Source organism: Hyaena hyaena, unplaced genomic scaffold (genome assembly GCF_003009895.1).
Source record: "Hyaena hyaena isolate Hyena2069 unplaced genomic scaffold, ASM300989v1 scaffold_433, whole genome shotgun sequence".
Taxonomy (NCBI): domain Eukaryota; kingdom Metazoa; phylum Chordata; class Mammalia; order Carnivora; family Hyaenidae; genus Hyaena; species Hyaena hyaena.
The window spans coordinates 568,893-592,230 of record NW_024081066.1 but is presented as its reverse complement, the minus strand read 5'-3'; the positions used below and the strand labels follow the sequence as shown (position 1 = coordinate 592,230).

The 23,338-nt window shown below is 34.0% G+C and overlaps 1 protein-coding gene across 2 annotated transcripts in view; it reads left to right on the top strand.

The window, feature by feature from the left end:
* The window catches only part of FAT4 (FAT atypical cadherin 4), a 176,030-nt gene that overhangs the window by 134,386 nt on the left and 18,306 nt on the right, over nucleotides 1–23,338 (top strand). For both annotated transcript variants that reach the window (XM_039252970.1, XM_039252969.1), the window contains exons 9-11: nucleotides 1,311–5,660; nucleotides 16,312–16,416; nucleotides 20,571–20,878. In XM_039252970.1, coding sequence (XP_039108901.1) covers nucleotides 1,311–5,660; nucleotides 16,312–16,416; nucleotides 20,571–20,878 — 4,763 coding nt within the window. The remainder of the gene's footprint in view (nucleotides 1–1,310; nucleotides 5,661–16,311; nucleotides 16,417–20,570; nucleotides 20,879–23,338) is intronic.

Here is a 23,338-nt window from a genome sequence, read left to right as displayed (position 1 = left end):
AAATGGTGAGCTCTCTGAAGAGCTGCACAAATAGTCTGTAATCTTTGTAATGTGTTTTGTAATCTTTGTAATCTTTGAGATGTGTTTCCAAACAGGAAAACATACAAATATAGGCCCAAAGTAATTTGATCTGCCTTTCTTTAAAATATTTTTAATTAGAAGAAAAAGTAAATGGATCCAGGATTTCTTCTCTCAGTGATGTTTGATCTCATATTCTCTTGAGAATGTCAAATTGATACCAATTCAAAGCATAAAATGCATAAATTTCTGTGCCAATCTTTTATCAAAAGGAAATGTCAATATCAAAGTCATATATCCCTGATAAAGCCTTTTAGCTGAAATGATGCTGGCAGGCGTGATTCTAATTACATCCAATGTGTGGTGAGGCAATATAGCATCCCGTCTAAAAAGGGAGTATGTAATACTTAAGCATCTTTTCCTCATTAGATTATTATAATTAATCAGAATCACTGGCCTTAATAAAAGACTTTTCACTTTTGTCACAAACTTTACTGTAGGGTATGAGTGTAGGTTTGGAAAAGGTTTTTTGAATGAGTACATCAGAAACATGTCCTTATGGCAGTTTTCCTGCAAATTTCTGCTACAATCTGTTTCATTGGCATTCATCCCAAGCACTAACTTTTGGAGTCCAAATTGACTCCATTCTTCCTCAGTTCTTATTTCCTACTCTTTTATAAGAGTTCTAATTGATTTATGAATATATGTATTCATATATTTATATGTATATATATTTTGTCTCCATGTGATAATAGATCACAGACAAAAGAAATTTGCTAAAATATGGTGGATATAAAGAATCACAGTAATTCTAAAAAAATAAATTAAAATTTTTGTCGACATGATTACAGGTATGGTAATTCAAAGATATTTTAAGACATAATAGAGCAATTATCTTTTTTCATTGGGCAGAAACATAGCTCTTAACAGAACTAATGTAGTATCATGTTTGTTGGAAGTTGTCTTATGTACAATTTTTCTCCTAGGAACTATAATTCTGAATGATTAGCCATTGCTCTTCCCTATGCTTTTCTCAGAGGCATACTGAAAAGTATTAAATCCAGTAGACCATATGGGTTTTAGGTAGAAAATAGCAGGTCAGCCCCTAAAGACTACCATTAAGTAGATTTGACTTGAGAACTTCAAAGATAATATAGAGGTTACTGTTCTTCTCAGTAATCATGAGAAAATAAAGTTATACTAGGGAACAGTATAATACTTTGTATACATTAATCTACTATCAAATGTTTTGAGTTCCATGTGATTATAACCGTACTCTCCCTCTTTGATAGGTTCCTTCGTCTTTGCGGTTACAGTCACAGATGCTGATATCGGACCCAATTCTGAGTTGCATTTTTCTCTTTCGGGCAGAAACTCTGAAAAATTTCACATTGACCCACTGAGGGGAGCTATTATGGCAGCTGGACCACTAAATGGGGCTTCAGAAGTGACATTTTCTGTGCATGTAAAAGATGGTGGCTCATTTCCAAAGACAGATTCTACCACAGTGACTGTTAGATTTGTGAACAAGGCAGATTTCCCTAAAGTCAGAGCCAATGAGCAGACTTTCATGTTTCCTGAAAACCAGCCAGTCGGCACTCTTGTCACCACCATTACCGGGTCCTCCTTGAGAGGAGAACCTTTGTCCTATTATATTGCAAGTGGGAACCTTGGCGGTACATTCCAAATTGATCAGTTAACTGGGCAATTGTCCATTAGTCAACCTCTAGATTTCGAAAAGATACAAAAATATGTTATATGGATAGAGGCCAGGGATGGAGGCTTCCCTCCTTTATCCTCTTATGAGAAACTTGACTTAACAGTATTAGATGTCAATGATAACTCCCCAGTTTTTAAGGAAGATCCATTTGTATCTGAAATATTGGAAAACCTCTCCCCTCGGAAAATTCTAACTGTTTCAGCAATGGATAAGGACAGTGGACCCAATGGACAGTTAGATTATGAAATTGTTAATGGCAACAAAGAACACAGTTTCACTATTAATCACGCCACTGGTGAAATTAGAAGCATTCGGCCATTAGACAGGGAAAAAATATCGCAGTATGTGCTCACCATAAAGTCCTCGGACAAAGGCTCCCCTTCTCAGAGTACCTCAGTAAAAGTCATCATTAACATTTTAGATGAAAATGACAATGCCCCTAAGTTCTCTCAAATATTTAGTGCCTATGTTCCTGAAAACTCCCCTTTAGGATACACAGTTACACGTGTCACAACTTCTGATGAAGACATTGGTGTAAATGCAATCAGTAGATATTCTATAACCGACACAAGTCTTCCATTTACAATAAATCCCAGCACAGGGGATATTGTAATCATCAGACCTTTAAATAGAGAAGATACGGACCGTTACAGAATCCGAGTTTCCGCACATGATTCTGGGTGGACTGTAAGTACAGATGTCACAATATTTGTGACAGATGTCAATGACAACGCTCCAAGATTTAGCAGACCCTCTTATTATTTAGACTGCCCTGAACTTACTGAAATTGGCTCCAAAGTGACCCAGGTGTCTGCAACAGATCCTGATGAGGGGTCAAATGGACAAGTATTTTATTTTATAAAATCTCAGTCAGAGTATTTTAGGATTAATGCCACCACAGGAGAGATTTTCAATAAACAGGTCTTAAAATACCAAAATGTCAGTGGCATCAGTAATGTGAACATCAACAGACACAGTTTTATAGTGACATCTTCAGATCGAGGTAATCCTTCATTACTCAGTGAGACAACAGTTACCATCAACACAGTGGACAGTAATGACAACGCACCACAATTTCTTAAAAGTAAATATTTTACTCCGGTCACCAAAAATGTTAAAGTTGGTACAAAGCTAATCAAAGTTACTGCGGTAGATGACAGAGATTTTGGGCTGAATTCTGAAGTGGAGTATCTGATTTCTAATGCAAATCATTTTGGAAAATTTAAGTTGGACAATAATACAGGGTGGATTTCAGTAGCATCTTCCCTGACATCTGACTTAAACCAAAACTTCTTGATTACTGTCACTGCAAGAGATAAAGGAAACCCTCCACTTTCATCCCAAGCAACTGTTCAAATAATTGTCACTGAAGAAAACTACCATACACCTGAATTCTCTCAAAGTCACATGAGCGCAACCATCCCCGAAAGCCATAGTATCGGGGCCATTGTCAGAACTGTTTCTGCAAGAGACAGAGATGCAGCGATGAATGGTTTAATTAGGTACAGTATTTCCTCAGGAAATGAAGAAGGCATTTTTGCAATCAATTCCTCCACAGGTGTATTAACACTAGCCAAAGCTCTTGACTATGAGCTATGCCAGAAACATGAGATGACTATTACTGCAACAGATGGAGGATGGGTTGCAAGAACTGGTTACTGCAGCGTGACTGTAAATGTTATTGATGTGAATGACAATTCTCCGGAATTCTTCCCTGATGAATATTTCCCTACTGTTCTGGAAAATGCCCCGAGTGGAACAACAGTCATCCACCTAAATGCTACAGATGCTGACTCGGGAACCAATGCTGTGATCGCATACACCGTCCAGACATCTGACAGTGATCTCTTTGTCATTGATCCTAACACAGGAGTCATCACCACTCAAGGCTTCTTGGATTTTGAAACCAAGCAGAGCTACCATCTTACTGTGAAAGCCTTCAATGTCCCTGATGAAGAAAGGTGCAGTTTTGCCACTGTTAATATACAATTAAAAGGGACAAATGAATATGTGCCTCGCTTTGTTTCCAAACTTTACTATTTTGAAATATCAGAAGCAGCTCCCAAAGGTACAATTGTTGGAGAAGTGTTTGCCAGTGACCGTGATTTGGGCACCGATGGGGAGGTACACTATTTGATTTTTGGCGACAGTAGAAAGAAGGGTTTCCAGGTCAATAAGAAGACTGGACAAATTTATGTTTCTGGCCTTCTCGATAGGGAAAAAGAAGAGAGGGTATCTTTGAAGGTATTGGCCAAGAATTCTGGCAGCATTAGAGGTGCTGATATAGATGAGGTCACTGTAAATGTCACTGTGCTTGATGCCAATGACCCACCCATTTTTAGTTTAAACATCTACAGCGTTCAGATTAGTGAAGGGGTCCCAACCGGAACTCATGTGACATTTGTCAGTGCCTTTGACTCAGACTCTGTCCCTAGCTGGAGCAGGTTTTCTTACTTCATTGGATCAGGGAATGAAAATGGTGCCTTTTCCATTAATCCACAGACGGGACAGATCACTGTCACAGCAGAATTAGACAGAGAAACCCTACCTGTCTATAATCTCACAGTTTTGGCTATTGATTCAGGGACCCCTTCAGCTACAGGAAGTGCCTCCCTGTTAGTCACCCTAGAAGATATAAATGATAATGGACCTATGTTGACCATCAGTGAAGGCGAAGTTATGGAAAACAAACGTCCAGGAACTCTGGTGATGACCCTTCAGTCCACTGATCCTGATCTCCCTCCAAATCAAGGCCCCTTTACCTATTACTTGCTGAGCACGGGTCCTGCCACCAATTATTTTAGTCTGAACACTGCTGGAGTTCTGAGCACAACCAGAGAGATTGACAGAGAACAGATTGCAGACTTCTACCTGTCTGTGATTACTAGGGATTCAGGTGTTCCTCAGATGTCTTCCACAGGAACCGTGCATATCACGGTTATAGACCAAAATGACAATCCTTCACAGTCTCGGACTGTGGAGATATTTGTTAATTATTATGGCAATTTGTTTCCTGGTGGGATTTTAGGCTCTGTGAAGCCTCAGGATCCAGATGTGTTAGACACCTTCCACTGCTCCCTTACTTCAGGAGTTACAAGCCTGTTCAGTATTCCCAGGGGTACTTGTGATCTAAATTCACAGCCAAGGTCAACAGATGGCACATTTGATCTCACTGTCCTTAGCAATGATGGAGTTCACAGCACAGTCACAAGCAATATCCGAGTTTTCTTTGCTGGATTTTCTAATGCTACAGTGGATAACAGCATCCTACTGCGTCTCAGCATTCCAACAGTAAAGGACTTCTTGACTAACCACTACCTTCATTTTCTACGCATTGCCAGTTCCCAACTGACAGGCTTAGGGACTGCTGTGCAACTTTATGGGGCATACGAGGAGAACAATAGAACGTTTCTTTTAGCAGCTGTGAAGCGAAACAATAACCAGTATGTGAATCCCAGTGGTGTGGCCACCTTCTTTGAAAGCATCAAAGAGATCCTTCTCCGGCAGAGTGGAGTAAAGGTAGAATCCGTAGATCATGACTCATGTAGTCACGGCCCATGTCAGAACGGAGGGAGCTGTATAAGAAGACTGGCGGTGGGCTCTGTATTAAAGAGCCATGAGAGTCTTCCAGTCATCATCGTGGCAAATGAACCTCTGCAGCCTTTCTTATGCAAGTGTCTGCCAGGTTATTCTGGTACCTGGTGTGAAATAGATATAGATGAATGCCTTCCATCCCCTTGCCACAATGGTGGGACTTGTCACAATTTAGTGGGAGGATTTTCCTGCAGCTGCCCAGATGGCTTCACTGGCAGGGCCTGTGAGAGAGATATCAATGAGTGCCTGCCTGGTCCCTGCAAGAACGGTGCTGTCTGCCAAAATGTTCCAGGAAGCTTCAACTGTGTTTGCAAAACTGGATACACAGGTATGAAAATGTTTGGCTTTTTCACTAAGACTTTAGTCATGTCAAGTATAATAGAAAGCAATGTGTTTTGTCATTTTTAAATGATTTTCCATAAACATAGCAAATGCTTGAAGCACTTACTGTTGGCTGACACTGTTCTAGGTACTTGACCTGTATTTATTTTATTTACTTCTCACAAGAGACCTATGAGGCTGGGATAAATATTTTCCAGTTTATACAGATAATGAAGCTGAAGGAGAGAGAAGATAAGTCAGTGTTCTAAGATGACCTAGATTTGTCACAGAGTCAGGTAGTGAGCCCACACAGTTACTTCCAGAGTTTAAGCTCTCAGTAAATCTGCCAGATGCCTTGTACAGGAACAAAAAGAGTCTAATGTCTTCAGTAAGAGTGTTCTCACATTTAAGGCATAAGACCTGGAACATTTTACGTCCTAAATAACTGTTAACAATTATTGTTGTTGATTCTTTTATTTTATTGTCATCATTTTTATGATCTTTTAAAATCATTGTCATCATTATTACTGAAATTTGATTCCCACTTTGAGGACAGCAAGAGCAATGTTTTAAGACTGAAATTAAAATGCCTTGTTATTTCTACTAGTCAGGTAGAAGGCATAATACCTGACTTCTCTGAGAAGCCAGAACAAAACTGAACCACAATTTACTTTGACATTTTAGAAGCCTAATAAAACATACAGCAGCAAATGTGTTCCACTGGCCTTTGGCATTTAAACAGGATATGGTGCACAAACATGTATATATGTATAACATACCCTTATATGTATATATATCAGTTTTATCTCTAATTATCTAGCCATCTTGCTAATTATCATCTGTCTACTAGCTAACCAATGGTTGGTGCACCTTCAAATGTGCATAAATATTATGATTTTAATAAGTTTGAGGAGAGAAAAACTCTCTGCTGTTATTTGCACATTATATATTGGTAGTCCATATATATTACATTGCTTTGCTTTACAGTGTTTATAAACACAACTTAAAGCACCAGCAAAATAGGTAAAACCAGGACATATTTTTTAATCTGGAAAATATTTTGCAAAATAATATTTTAGAAGAAGTTTTTATAAGAAAATACATTTAGATATTATATTTTCAAATAGGTGCCCATCATGTATATACTAAAATGGTTTTGTATTTGAAGGATTGAATTGCTTGATGGTGACCTAAAGCAAGTTTTAATTAGTCAAAGTTTAACACATAAGCTTTGCCTACTAACAAAATAATATCCTTGAAATATAAATGAAGAAAAGGTGTAAGAATAATGTATAATGAAAAGAATCATGAATATAGTATTTGATTTAAGTATAGCTTTTGGAAAGTCATTTAACTTTGCTAATCTTCAAATTCTCCATCTGCAAAATGAGAATAATCATATTTACTTATCTTTTAGGCTTGTGGTAATGAATACAGATAATGCTTGTAAAACTCCTGCTAGAGTGCCCAGCATTCAATAACTAGTAATGCAAATTAGTTGTATTAGTAGTGGTGTTATAAAGGTGTAGCACAGAATTTCTAAAAAGATAGAAGACTCAATGACACAAGTTGTATTCTTAGCATTATGAATAATAGGGCTCCATCTAAATTATCAGTTCAGAATTTCTAGAAAGTCTTCTTCAATCTTTCCTACTCCAATCGAAAAAACTGCTTCCTCTGCTGAAAATTCAACAATAACAATTATATTTTGTCCATTTTAATATAATACGCTCATTCACACTTAGATTTAAAATGAGTTTATACATAGTCCTAAAATGAAAAACGTGTGAAGGAATTTGATAGTAGATAAGAAACAGGGAAAGTACCATGGGTGTGAGCGAAAGCACTATATGCTTGTTTCAGCATAAATGTTGCTTCATGTTTGGGCATAGAACTAATTCTTTAATATTAATTCCCAGTGTCCTCTTTCTTTGTTTGTTACATTTAAATGTACATTGCCTATGTTTCTAAATGTAGTAGTTGAAACTTTTAGGAATGCCTTTCTTTTCATTCTGAAATATGCATAACATTTATCAAGTGGCTAAATCACTGCTTTAGGGGAACCTGGGTGGCTCAGTTGGTTAAATATCCCACTCTTGATCTTGACTCAGATCATGATCTTTTTATTCATGAGATCAAGCCCTGCTTCGGGCTCTCCGCTGATGGCACAGAGCCTGCTCGGGATTCTGTCTCTCCCTCTCTCTGCCCCTTCCCTGCTTGTCCTCTCTCCTACTCTCTCAATATAGATGAATAAACTTTAAAAGAAGCACTGCTTAAAGTCTTCGCGTCATAGACATTATTGTTAACTTAGTTATTCTAGTTAGCTAGAATATTATTCTAGTTAGCTATTCTAATTAACTTAGTTATTTAGTTCTTCTCAAAATTCAATGAAACTGTATTATTACTATTATTATTCACATTCTAAGGGCAAAAAATATTGGGCTGTTGGGTTTTAGACCGGTTAAAAGAAATTAAATTACTTGCCTCTGGCATGGCACAGACAGTGGTCTAAATGAGTTTTGATTATAAACTTGACTCCTTTCTATTTTTTTATGTATGTGACTCATCATCACAACTTTTTTATATATATGTGATTTTTATATTTTTCTTTTATATGTGGTTCTTAAGCACACATTGGTTTGTATTTGCTATAGAGTATTATAGTATGTCCATGATATCTTTTGAAAACTTTTTGTACATTTTTTTTACTGGATCCTCACAAAAAGCATATGAGATAGTGTATATGAGATTAGTCAAGAACTGAAATTACTTCCAGACTTCTAGGCAGGAAGGTACTTAATACTTGGAAATGACTTTCAATATCTTTAAGCTGCATAAGAATAAAGGTTGGGAAAATTCACCAATAACCTCAGCAATAAGAACATTGCAGATATTGTAGGAAACCACTTCTGATCACCTTGTCTACTTGCAGTGTTGCAAAGAGTGAGTCCCAGAACAGTCCTTGCTTTGCCTTCACTCTTCAAATATCATTCAACTCACCCACTGGTAGAATCTAAACCAGAGCCCTGCTGGACAGGAGTCTAGAAAAGAGAGTTTTGTGACTTCCAGCCCCCGTAATTCAGAAAGATAAGAATGATGCTGAGTGTCAAAAGATAATATCTGGCATAGAAAGATACTATTATTACCCTTATTTTATGTTGCAGAAAACTTAGCCTAAACTGAGGTTAGCCTAGAGCCAGAGCTGCCAACAATTAGATCATAACTTCTTTCTATAAGGAAAATTATTTGAAGTTACAAAGATAGTTTCAAATTACTATGGTAATTTTACATACTGTCCCTCTTCATAACTCATTTTAGTCTTTATTTGCATACTTGGAGATAATACAACTGATCAAGAATGATGTAAAAACAAAGTTTAGGGGCGCCTGGGTGGCTTAGTTGGTTAAGTGTCTGACTTCGGCTCAGGTCATGATCTCATGGTTCGTGGGTTCGAGCCCCATGTGGGGCTCTGTGCTGACTGCTAACTCAGAGCCTGGAGCCTGCTTCAGATTCTGTATCTCCCTCTCTGGCCCTCCCCTGTTCATGCTGGCTCTCTCTCTCTCTCTCTCTCTCAGAAATAAATACAACATTAAAATTTGTTTAAGAAAAACAAAGTTTAATGATTAATATGAATCTTTTATTTTTTGAATTCATGTAATTCATTGTTTTAAATTCTGTGTGCACAGTCCGTCCAGTAAAACTAGCAGATCATTCAAGTCTGATAGTTTTATTTCTTTGTTTTGTTTTACAGGGAACGTAGTGACAAATTCTTATTCCATTCATTAAATTAAGAATGTATTGTTCAAATGTCTTTATCTGTTTACCCTTCTCGGTAAAGGTAGTCCCTGGAAGATCATTCTGAGTTACTCTTTCCAGGTGGTCTTTACCAGCTAACCAGACTCAGGAAGATGGAGTTAACATAACAAAACATCTTAAAGAGCTAATCAGCTGTAAGACAAGATTTATACTTAAGCATATATGTACCTCATAGAATGAAGTTTTAAAAATATTTATTGCAGTTAGCTTTAGTTTTGTTAATATTAACTACTAATGCTTTAGTAAAGCTTTCTGCAAAGCCTGTATATATTCAATATCATCATCAGAACTATTTCCAATCACCTATATATATTTTTTTTACTCTGTCTATCTTTTTGAACTTTTAACTGTATTTGTTTAATGGTTTTTAAAGTCTGTGCCTTTACAGATTGAAGCTGTGAGATTTTCTTAACTTCATGTTTAAAATATCAGATATTTCCCCATCACACACACACACACACACACACACATATACACACATGCACACACATGCACGCACACACACACCCCACTGTATATTTCACATGAAGTTAGAAACTGTGCTAAAGATTGAAAGAGTGAGTGGCTTATGCACCAACACAAACCAAGAGACTTTATCCTAAGAATCCTCCAGGGAGTGATTAAGTATTAGCTGAACAAGGATTTTGTGTGAACATCCTCTAGGGGTATAAGTATAAAAATGACAATCACAGAACAACCACAATAAGAAGACATGAAGTGATATAGTGATTACCACATTGCCACCAGTATATTCCTGATTTATGTGTATGTCATATACATGTATTAAATTTTATTTTCGAGTTCATAATCAAAGGATCACGTAATTCATATGAAATAAGGATTTTTTTAATGAATGAGTGATTTAAAGGGAATGAGTTTGTTTGTTTAACTTGTACTTCTGATCTCTTTTTCTTAATTGCTAGAAAAGTAACCAAAAGGAAATTGAAAAAAAATAGTTAGACTTCACATTCAGTTACAATCACTTCATGTTTCATTGTTAAAAACTGTTCTATAATTTAATTTTATATCATTAAGTGGAGCTTTGATTCACTATAATACAGGTTATTTAAAAGAATCAATTTAATTTAGTATAGGACATGCGAACAATTAATTTCTAGATTTTAACAAGGTTTCATAATACTGGAAATTACATCAATGTCAATATACCTTAGTAAATCAAAAGAAAATATTTTTTATACATTCATGCCTCAGAAATTCAGAGTGTGCCTCAGTTCCTCCTCCAGAGGAACTTGGCAGCTACAAACACAGTATTGCTTTTCCTATACAAATGGAAACTTCTTGCATTTAATAGAAGACTAATCAGAAAACACAAATATAGTCAGAAACCACTTATCTTTTGTCTTCCTGCTCTAGGCTTCACTGTTTGTAGCACAATCTTGCATTAAGTCCTTCATATAGGAATGGATGGTTATAAAATGCAGCAGGTAGATGGAGCTTATTCTTAAATCTGGGTGTCTCCTAACAGAATTAGTTCATAGCCACTTTAACCTTTCCCATCCACTTTCACACATCTGGATGCATTTTAGGTGTGGTATTTGGAGTCATGCCATGTATGACCATATGGAGAAGTTTTCCTATGCTCTCAAGTAAGTCCTGATATTTCACAGGATGAGATATGTCCATTCATCACTTTTATGACATTTGACACTATAAATAGGATTTTTTTCCAGACATATAAAGTTATAAACAGGTTGTGCATAGTAATTTTACTGAGAAACTTGGCAAACATTTGCTTTCTTGAAGATGGGAGTTGTAACTGAGTCATTCTTTCAAAATAACAGCAGTCATATCTGAATGTTGTCAATGATCATGTGATCAGAAAACCATAGAATATAAACAAAATGTAGTGAATAGATAGGAAATAAAATTTCGGGGAGATATCGAAGAGTGGTTTATTTCCTGTTTTTATTTACTTTACTTTAAAATATGATTTGCAACTTATGAAAGCATTAATAAGAGGCTTCCAGAAGCTTAAATGCTTCTTATTTCTGCAGAAAACAAACATGTATTTGTAAGCTTGTCATAGATATTATGAATGTCATTATACATCATCATCTATAGCCTCATTGAAATGGTATTTGTACATGTTTTAAAATACAAAATTAAAACATACTTTCTTTTTGTTTTTCTTTCTAGAAGCTCTTAAACATATTTTTGCTCTCTTTTGTTGTAAAAAGACAGAATATAATTTGATCAGAATATTTAGATGAGCTATCTTCATAGTTCTTTTCACAGTAATAGGAAACATTTGATAGTGTGAAAAAACTTACTTGTTCCAAAAATATTTAAAAAGCTCATAAGCACAAATATTCAGAATAAATAACATATATATCATAGAATTATATTTATTAATAATATAATCAATTTAGGTATAAAATGGACTTTGATAGTTTCACAGCATCCTTTCTCTTTCCATGCAAATGCAAGAGATGCAAAAATAAGAATTGTGATATATTATATTACATATATCTAAGATATTAAATTGAAGCCTACATGGACTGTCAGACATCAGAAATCATCATATTCTCATTGCTGGCCAAACTAGCAGATGAGAATGAATTCAGTGCTGCTCCACATAATCAACATTGAAATGTTCCATCGGAATGAATGAAACTTGAATATACATCCTCGTTGAAAAGATCGTAGGTGATCAAAGCAGATTCAGTTTATGAATTCATCACACCTTTGCCCAAACGTGAAGGTATATGCTAAATCTATTTTGTAAGTTTAAACTATAATCTTGGAAAGTCTGTGGATCCACTGGCATCCAATTATGCATTCATTTTCTTCTTCAGCATTCCCATTCCCCAGGTACTGGGAGCTTTTCCTTCTTGAAGCATATGTCCTTCTATCTATGATAAATACTTTATATCAACACGATTAATTGATGGATGTCAAAGCAATGAGATCAGTTTATTCTTGTAAACAGCTGCTGTCACAACTAACATATCTTAATAGAAAAAAGCCTTTGGAGTTCCAGAGATACAGATGCTTTTCTTTGTGCAAGCCCTATCAGTATACTTCAAAGCCTCAAGGCTCTGACAAATATTATTAATTGACTTGCATCATAAATTAAGTTAATGGGCCAAGATTTAGCTTTATATGGTGCTCCAACACATCAGATTATTTTGTATGTTAGAGTAATTCAAACTGCTGCATTCTCTGACAAGCATTATTCCATTTACATGAGTATTGAAATGGATAGGTGTTTGCAGAATTTGTTGCTGACTTCTAACTAGATAATAGAGCATGAACTTTCCAAGTCTAAGAAATTTGCAGCTCAGTTCTTTCTTTTGGGTCTATGTAAAATTATGACATCTTTCCGTAATTAAAAATGTCTTTTTAATAATTAAATTGCAACATTGAGTTTTTTAACCTGTGTGCTTGAATCTAGTATGGCAATTTCTTTGAAATTCACTAATTGTAAAAACAAAAACAAAAACAAAAAAACACCTCATCAAATGGAGTACTCAAACTAAATTTTTGAATGGTAAATAATTTGCACACTCTAACACCAAAGACTATTTTTCTCAAACTCAACAATAAATCCATTTATTTAACCCTTATCAAAGTCACTGTTCACATTTTTTATATTTATCTACTAGGGAAAAGTAAGAAAATAAAATCTGGTTTCAATTAAAATTTAAAATGAAAGATTGAATTTTTCTCTTACAACTGTCTATTTAAATTGTCATATACTCAAAGAATCAGATTCCATTGAGAATTTATTTTAACTTTTAAAAGAAATATATTCTCAAACTAATAGTTTCTTAGTTTGTAGTTTCTTCTGCTACTTGCATAGTTGCTGTATGTTTTAATGCATAAGTAAGTCTTACTTAATTTGGGATTTTTCCATTCTTAATTTTCGGCTGAAAGAGCCTATAGTGTATATTTAAATTAAACTCAGATGTCTATATTAAATTCTAATTTTGTGAGGGGTAAATAAGACAACTAATTTATATAAATTATAAAAAAAACAAAAACCACCTGGTTTTCTTTTGTTGTTGTTTACACCAAAACTTTAAAAGGTAGTCCTTCCTAACAGGATTCTGAAGAAGATGTAGTTGAGATTTATAGTATCAATGACTTGGGCTTTTATACACATATATTTTTCTTGGGAGAGCACTTAAGTCCAAATATTTGAGTAATTGTTCATGACAGTGCTCCTTAAATTGGTTACTCTTTGCTCCCCATTTCCAGTCATCAAAAAGTAAAGTTGTAATTTTAAAAAAATTAACGTTTATTTATTTTTTGAGAGACAGAGAGAGAGCATGAGTGGGAGAGGGGCAGAGAGAGAGAGGCGGAGACACAGAATCTAAAGCAGGCTCCAGGCTCTGAGCTGTCAGCACAGAGCCCTACATGGGGCTGGAACTCACAAACTATGAGATCATGACCTGAGCCAGTCAGATGCTTAACTGATTGAGCCACCCAGGTGTCCCTAAAGTTGTAATTTTGTAACCCATTAACTTGTTTTCACAATACAAATGATGTAGTGACCGTGCCTGTAAAGTATATCACTCCATGTACATATGACCCGTAAACAATACACTTTTAAACTGTGCAGGTCTACTTATATGTGTATTTTTTGATAAGTATAGTACAGTATTATAAGTGTATTTTCTCTTTCCTTTTTATTTTCTTAATAACATTTTATTTTCTCAAGTTTACTTTATTGTAAGAATACAGTATATAATAACACATATAAAAATGTGTTAATTGACTCTTTATGTTATTGGTAAGGCTTCTGGTCAACAGCAGGCTATTAGTAGTTAACTTATTTTGGGGGAAGTCAAAAGTTATATGTGGATTTTCAACTACAGGTGGGTTGGCTTCCTTAAGAACCCTGCATTATTCAAGAACAACAGTACTCAATACATGCTACTTTTAACATATTTCTAAATGAAATTTCCAAAAGGAGAAAAGAAGAAAATGAAACCTTATTTAGTCCAATAACACATGTAAAAATTATGTATGTTCTTATAGTGGAGAAAAATACAAGTGATGGATGTGACTTTCCTGATAGTCAATAAATAATTAAAAGTAGAGCTCCTAGGCCTTATTTATTCTCTATTGGGCAATACTAATATTTTGTTAAAGAAACAAATCTACTTCTCTAGAATGATCTGTCAGGAATCCAATTGGAAAACACCACAGGAGAGAGTTCTATGACATAGCATCTCTCTTATGATATTGTACAAGTTTATAATAAAGTTCTTCTGTCTGTTTTTCAAATGTGACTAATTGCTACAATATTTAAAACCTAATTTCTGTGCCTCTAGATTGGAAACTTGTTTATTTTCATTCTTTCCCCATAGAGTAGAAAGGTATTCTAAAAGTGTTATTATTTTACCTTGTAAGGAGGTTCCCAATTTTATTTATAAAGAAAAAATGTTGTTTTTGACTCTATGATGTAGAGAAATGTGTTTAGTTAGCCATGTCATGAGGTCTGACTCACGCTTATAATTTTAAACTGGAACAATTGTGGCTACATAATTAAGCCACAAAAACAGAACTAAATTAAACAAAACTTTGAGTATTTTTTAAGCATAGTAATCATGATAAAATAGATTATCTGTGCTCAACATTAAGTCTAGTTGTGCATGTAAAACCTACATGCTTTAGTACAATCATACTAAGAAGCAGAAAGTAACTTTATGGAAACAAGCTCTATTTAATTAAATAATTAAACTCTCCTATCAATGAGTGGAAGTTAACAAAATCTCTATAACATCTCATTGTTTCTGGGAATTGGAAAACTGGAAAGTATTCTAACAAATAAATCATTACAATACTTTAAAATTATAGAAACATGGCATTAGAACACATTTACATTTACATTTTAAAATTTACCACCACCACCAGCCAAAACAGATAGGACTGACCATAAACTCTCAATTTGGCCTACCAGTGGTTAAAGTATTCAACCACAGCTTTGCAAAACCTAGAAATGGGAGAAGACCTACATTGGCCTGTGCCACAATTTTGCAATTTCTTAGGCAAAATATTAGGCTTCAAGAACCTCTTCTTCATCTGTGAAATGTAAAAATGTTCTATTGCTTGGATTCATCTCCCCCATTAAAATGAAACCGCCGTGTTCTGACACTTATCTGCTTTTTTTTGACTGACATATTCCCACCTTAGAGGATGGCCAGTAATAGTCAATATTAGTTGATTCAAGATCTATGCGAAGTCCTTGTACACTGAATGATGTGCTGGTTGGGTATTACTGTGTTAGAAAAAAGATAAGGTATCAACAATTTGTAGTCAAAAATAAAATCTTAAGTATTTAAAATATATGATGTGTGTCCTGGTTTCTTATTCTGTTTTACAACAGATATATGTAAGTGCATGGATATTTCTGAGAGGGAAAATATTTTAGTTTCACAAATAAGCGAAATGAAATTGATTCTTACCTTTAAAAAATTTGAGTCAAGGAAATCTCTACAGTGAGAATTATACTGTAAAACTTTCAAATCTTGTTATAAAATTGGAAAAGAAGCAATACTGACAAGAGAAAATAAGTTCAGTGAAAACATTTAAATATATTCACCATTTGTGATTTTCCTGAACACAGTTGTTTCTTCCAAGATGATTATGTAAATTATTCCCTAACTATTTTAATACACATCTTTACACTAGGACAACTAAATAAGATTTTGAACTCTGAGGTATTCCAATTTTCTCATGGCAAGTAAAGTGTTCTTATATTTCTTTTCTCCATGATATGATCTCTCAGAACACATTTTTACATATGGTTATGCAGTAATGGTATTAATATGTTTCTCTGTAAGTTTTGTTTAAATGAGTTTGGTACTTTTCAGGGAAACTATGTGAATCTTCAGTCAATCACTGTGAATGTAACCCCTGCTTTAATGGAGGTTCGTGCCAAAGTGGGGTGGAGTCATACTATTGCCATTGTCCGTTTGGTAAGTACACCTTGGTGATTGATATAAGATATCAATCTATTTTGGCACACAGTTTAGTAATTTTATTTTGTTGTGGCCATGTGATTAAGAAAATATTAGTTGTTTTACACAGGAAGTTTTAGCAAAATGAAAGCACAAAGGTTTCATATTTTACAAAAACTTAATTATGGAATGCCATTGAATACATTGCTTTGATTATTACTAGGAAAGTAGGGGCGCCTGGTTGGCTCAGTTGATTAAGTGTCCAACTTTGGTTCAGGTCATGATCTCATGGTTCATGAGTTCGAGCCCCGCATCGGGTTCTGTGCTGGCAGCTTAGAGCCTGGAGCCTGCTTCATATTCTGTCTCCCTCTCTCCCTGCCCCTCCCCTGCTCATGCTCTGTCTCTCTCTCTGTCTCAAAAATAAATAAAAACTATAAAAATTTTTAAAAAAGAAAAGTAATCAACTCAAGATAATTGAATTTGATGTTGTCTCCTTAGGACATTTCCCTTCAAATATTTATGGATGACTTCTTTTTAGCCTGAAACCTATGAAAGGAAAAAATTCTTTTAAGCACTATATGACATTACTCTCTATTTAAAAAGATAATTAGTCAAAGTGATCTTTGTTTTGTTTTGCTGCCTTTTTTTTACATTAATTCAACCATTTCTAATAGAAGGATTTAATCATTAGACATGCAGTTTTCATGATAGGCTTTTTGTAGATACTACCTAATAACTAATCAAAATTCAGACTAATGTCCTTTTGAGAAAGAAAGTTGTTAGAATTTTTTTTGTACACATTCGTATTTATTCAGCATAGTGGAATGAACTAAAAGATTCCTTTCAGATCTCACTCAAATGTTATCCAGCACTGAGACAGCCAAGGACTATGAGAACAGCGTTGGACCAAGCTTTTATTGTAACTTGGGTTGTTTCAGCGGTTTGTGATTATTCCATTTATTTAAAAGATACTTTACCCCACATTATAGTATTCATCCCCGGATGTCCTACGGTAATTAGAGACCCTAATCTCTCTCCATAAACAAGAGAAGATAAAGATATTTTTGCAGTCTTGTTCCTTGAGCATATCAGTGTGCTATATGAATCTGAAAAGCGAACCTCAATGTATAGTGGAGAATAGAACTTGAAAAGAATCTGAGATTTCAAGTAGTAGTAAAATGTAGTGTTAATTCATTTCCAGATAACTCCATGACTCTATCTAGTTTTATTTTCACAAAGCACAACATCAATAGAATGATAAAAGAAAACAGAATATAAATATCTAAGGGTGAGCCATGCATTTAACAATGGTTCTGAGGCCCTGATATTGAGGGCTTTCTCTAATGTTTAAAATATAAGAACAAAACATAACTACCCCAAGATGATATAGTGACTAGAATACAATTTTAATTTCAGTTCAGTGACATTTTCAGGATCCCTGCTTTTTAATATTCTTTGAGATTCTCACCAACAATGCCTCTGAAGCAGTGAAAAGTAGATTAAGGTCAAAATAACGACAAGCTTAGATCTTCTAAAACTTCTTTCAGTAATCTCTTATAATCCTAAAGGGTGCTGCTTTCTATAGATACCCACAAGCAGGTTTCATGGTTTAACTTGTGTTTGGAATGAAAGATAAGGGGATTGGAATGGAAAGTGGAAAAAATGATTTTCAAGTGTCTGAAGAGAGGTTTTTACATTTTTAGGGAGTCCTTTGCATTTCAGTTGCAAATACGAAGATTTAAGAAAATTGATACCAAACAGAAACAAATTGTTGCTGCTCTGTAGCAGTATATAGATATAACAATCATTGCCTATTGGGCAAAAGTGTTCGGGGTCCAAATGGACCTTGCCCTCACCCTACCTGAGATCCCCCCCTCCCCGGGGAAAGCAACATAAATGAGAGACAGATAACCTATAGCTGGCAGAAATTTCTCCCACTATTTCTTCCAGTGGCACAAAACAAAAAACATTATTTAAACTTTGACATTGTCAGTTGGCAACAGAAGATTTATAAAAGAAAAGAAAACCGAAAACCTTGAAACAATAATACACGACTGAAGACCAGAAAGATAGAATTAAAAGGATAAAGTATTTTCCTTTTCAAATTGAATGTGGGTGAACCATACAAATACAAATGACGGATGGAATGCCTCAAACAAATAGCTGGAGGTAGTTACACATGCATCCTATAAAACAACATCTTAACTGTAATTTTGAAATTGGGAAAAAGAATTGCACTGTTTACTTTCTCATCAGGGGAAGATTTCTTGTTTGGATTTTTAAAATTTTTTCAGATTTTTATTCTTTTAGATTGTGTTTTAGAAAAGCATAAAGTGCGTAAGATTTTATAAAGGAAGCCTGTATAATTATTACTTCCTATGTATGCATATATATGAATAACTATCCACACACAAAATATTTTTATTAGAGTAATTTTAATCATTTCTTTTGATCTTTATGTAGATTTATAAAATGGCATTCCATTTGGAGAGCTGTGTTAAAATCTTCATTAAAATTTATTTTAGTTTAAAAACAAGAATCTACCTTTCTCAAGGAAAAATATTCCATAAACAAGTATTTTCATGAATCGATTTGTGTCTAGTACCTATCTGAATAAAAATGTAGGACATCTGTCCAGCATGTATATTCTTTCTGCATAAACTTATATTCAATTTTCAGCACGTGTTCATATTTTTATTAAAAATTAATTAGAAGAGTTCTGAAGAACACAGAGTACAATTTTTTAGTCAATAATCTATTTCATTTCTATGCTCCATCTCTACTTTTTCTTTAAACTTTGGTTACTCTTCCTGTATATATAAGTTAGGTATCTATAATATAGTAAGAGTACATTTAATATAAAAAATTTAAAATTTGTGTATATATGTGATATGCATATATATAAAGTATAAATTATATAATAACATATGATACATATCATATATTAATGACATGTAAACAAATGTATGAAGTATGATGTATATAATATACATAATTTTTATTATATGTTTGCTTTTTCTTTAACCTGAGTTAATGTTTAAAAATAACTCATATTCATATTTCCTACACATTTATGATTATTACCTCAGCCTTGATGGAGAAGAAAAAGATAAACAACACAAGCTTTTATAGCAGCTTCTAGGCCATTTTAATTTAAAGATTATTTGGATATAAAATATGGTGTAGTCAAAACAACTAGACAATCAGTAGATCTGGCTTCAAATTCTGACTCTGTCTCCCATGGTTCTGTGACTTCAGGCAAGTTTTAAATATTCTGTAAAATGATGGCATTAGTTTCTTCTAGCTGAACAATTCCCCGACTCTAAATTTAATGCATTTACAAGAGATGTACAGCCAAAATTAAGGAATGGAACCTTTGCAAGTTAATAAGAACCATGATGTATTGGCGTGGGTTAATTTTCCAATCATTTGCTACAGTCTACTAATATTTGTGGGAAAAGAATTTTGGCGTAGCAGTATAGCATCAATAAAACCTCATTTTTCAAATTGAAAAAGAACTAGTGCAAACAAGTGGGGATGTTGGATTTCAGAAAAAAGCAGAAAGCTATTTTAAAGTAGCCTGTTGTAAGTCATACCCAAAGAACTTATAAAACAAGGAAGAGATAAAAACTTAAGGCATTATTTCCTTTCCTATAAATAGTGATACCCTAATCTTGTGGCTCTTGAAAATACCATGAGCATAGGAATTAATTTTTTTAAGGTCAAAACAAAATTTACCATCCTCAATTGAATTAAAATTGCTTTTTTTAAGAATTATGTAGTCTAAAGGAAGTATCTTGGCTAAAAATTACAGCATATTAAGTCTTTAAAAAAGTTGATAAACTAATTTTGAAAGTTTTCCAGGAAAGAAATAGCTTCAGACATACTCCATTCTACTAATTCTAACTTTTGGAAATGGGACATATTTAGGTACGATCTTGAGTTGGCTAAAGAGGAGCAAGTACAGTAGTTTATCACCTCCTGTATGCTTTGAAGATTATTGATTTGTTCTCTTTTAATTTAACTTAGATAGTATTCTTTGGAGAATAGTACAAAACAAGACTGTTAAAAGCATGACTCATTATTGCAACTTAAAAATATGTTAACCAAAGTCATTTACTACAACTTCACTGGAATTTGATGTGTCAATTTGTCAATTTTTTCATCTACAGGTGTCTTTGGAAAACACTGTGAGTTGAACAGTTATGGATTTGAGGAGCTGTCATACATGGAATTTCCCAGCTTGGACCCCAATAACAACTATATTTATGTCAAATTTGCAACTATTAAAAGTCATGCTTTACTGCTTTACAACTATGACAACCAGACAGGGGACCGGGCTGAGTTTTTGGCCCTTGAAATTGCTGAAGAGAGGTTAAGATTCTCTTATAATTTAGGCAGTGGTACCTATAAGCTCACCACCATGAAGAAAGTGTCAGATGGACATTTTCACACTGTGATTGCCCGGAGAGCAGGAATGGTAAGACACCTCATTCTACCTTAAAACTTGTTTTCTTGTTGGCCAGTCATTCAGGCTTTCAAGTTACATCATGAATTAAGGTGCAAATTTAACCAGTTTTGGTATGAACTACAGCAGCAAATAGGTAATATCTTTCTTTTGCTCATGACAACTATACCTGTCACAAAAAACAACTTGCCTCAAAAACAATAAAAGGAGGCAAAGTAAAGAAAACCTCCTGGTTCATAAATATTCCATTTTCTACATTTCCCATATATGTTTATGGACATGTCAGAACTGTACTCACAAATGGCTACTTTTGTAAGTATCCTTGTTCTAACTGAAGAAACAGTTTAAAAACAAATGAAAAAAACTTTTCTACAAATAATTTTTGATAAAAGATGGTGCTAACACATATTCCAAAACAGTCATGAAAAATCCTTACTACACTTAGCTCCTCAATATGCTGTTGTCTGTGAGTTCTGTGACATGAGACAGTAGTCAAATGAAGTTCTGTTTGCTTGACTAAAGTATTCTCAGAATTACAAACTCAATAATATTCAAGATTTCCATATTATATTCCATTTAATTATATGTCTCTTATGTTACAGTAAGAGGTATGCATTTATTTAGTGCTTGTGTTCATTAAACAAGAATTTTTTTTTATTTATAAAGAAAAATGCATGATTTACTTTCCCTGTAAGTGTTTGAAACCATTTGATATAGAGCAGTATATCTGGAATGGAAAGTCACATATATGTAATCATTTATTTGCTTCCCAGCTATCTCTTCATGGTTCCCGACCCCCCAACTTTCAACAACTATCAAGGGTTTTTGAAAAACGTAAATGCTAACAAAAACTATTTTAAAATATTTTTGGATTTTATCATCATACTTCTAAAGTGATAACTACTCTTTAAAATTTACAATCTACCTTGCAAAGAAATAGAATTAAAGGCTTAAGTCATGCATTAAGATAAAAAATAGGGGCACTTGGGTGACTCAGTAGGTTAAGCATCTGACTTCATACAAGTCATAATCTAGTAGTTTGTAAGTTGGAGCCCCACATTGGGCTCACTGCTGTCTAGTGGGGAACCTGCTTTGGATCCTCTGTTCCCACTCTCTCTGCCCCTTCTGTACTTAGGCTCTCTCTCTCAAAAATAAATAAACATTTAAAATAGAAACTAGCCAAAAGATGGGGTGCCTGGGTGGCTCAGTAGGTTAAGCATCTGACTTTGGCTTAGGTCATGATCTCATGGTTCATGGTTTCAAGCCCCACATTGGGCTCTGTGCTGACAGCTTAGAGCCTGGAGCCTGCTTCAGATTCTGTATCTCTCTCTCTCTCTGCCCCTCCCCTCCTCACGCTCTGTCTCTGTGTCTCAAAAATGAATAAACATTAAAAAACATATATTTAAAAATTAGCCAAAAGAGCAAAATAAATGCTCTGAAATCATTTTTTAAATGAAGAAAGTTGGGATCCAAATGATTATAGTTTTATCTCTCTGTGACAATCTAGAAAACTATAAAAATATAGTGAGTTATATAGTTTTGAAACTGATCAAATGAATCATATATTTGTGTGATAATGGAAATTATTTGACATTAAATTTTGGGACCACTTATTATTGTTGGACTGCATATAAGCAACTTGTAGAAAGAACATAGAAAATATTTTTACCATGGTTTTGCTATTGTTTTCTGTGATTCACCGTTTGAAAAGAAAAACTTTTGTGCCCTTTATAATTACAAATTTCATGAAGGCTTAAGACAGAAGGAATCTTATTATTATTGATTTTTTTCTGACAAATATAAATAACAGTCATTATCAAAGGACAAAATTCTCCATTTGTTCTTAGGAGTACTTTGAAGCCAGATTTTGTTTTCTTTTTTGTTATTGTTGTTGTTTTGTTTTGATATTTTTTTTGTTTGTTTTGAGGATTTTTTGTTGTTTTAATGGCATCAGATACAATGACTTTTCTCTCCTTCACTCTAATATAATTTAGGAAAGAAGATTGTAAGCAATTTTTTAAATACAGAAACATTTTCATAAAAGACAAAAAAAATAGTGGTTTCTAAATATGACCAGATGATTTTATCCACATCATCAAGGTTAGATGTTCAGGTATTCATCCACTGATATCTCCGTATCCATTGTGTTACATTCAGAGTCCTACAGGTTATTAGTTGTAGTTTATTAAAATATAAATGAGAAAACAAAAAAGTATTAGTGAAAATTTATAAATCATTTAAATAATATATTGTCTTAGACATTGTCCTCCATTTTCTTATGAACTTGGTATTAATATTCTGTAACTATAATTTTTCTAATATATTTAATTTATAAAAAGGTTACTTAAAAAATTGCCCCCAATGTTCTGAAAATGAGATCAAAACAAGATTAAAATTTAGTAACAGTAATTTACTTTTTTAATGTGTATTTATTTATTTTTGAAAGACAGCATAAGCAGGAGAGGATCAGAG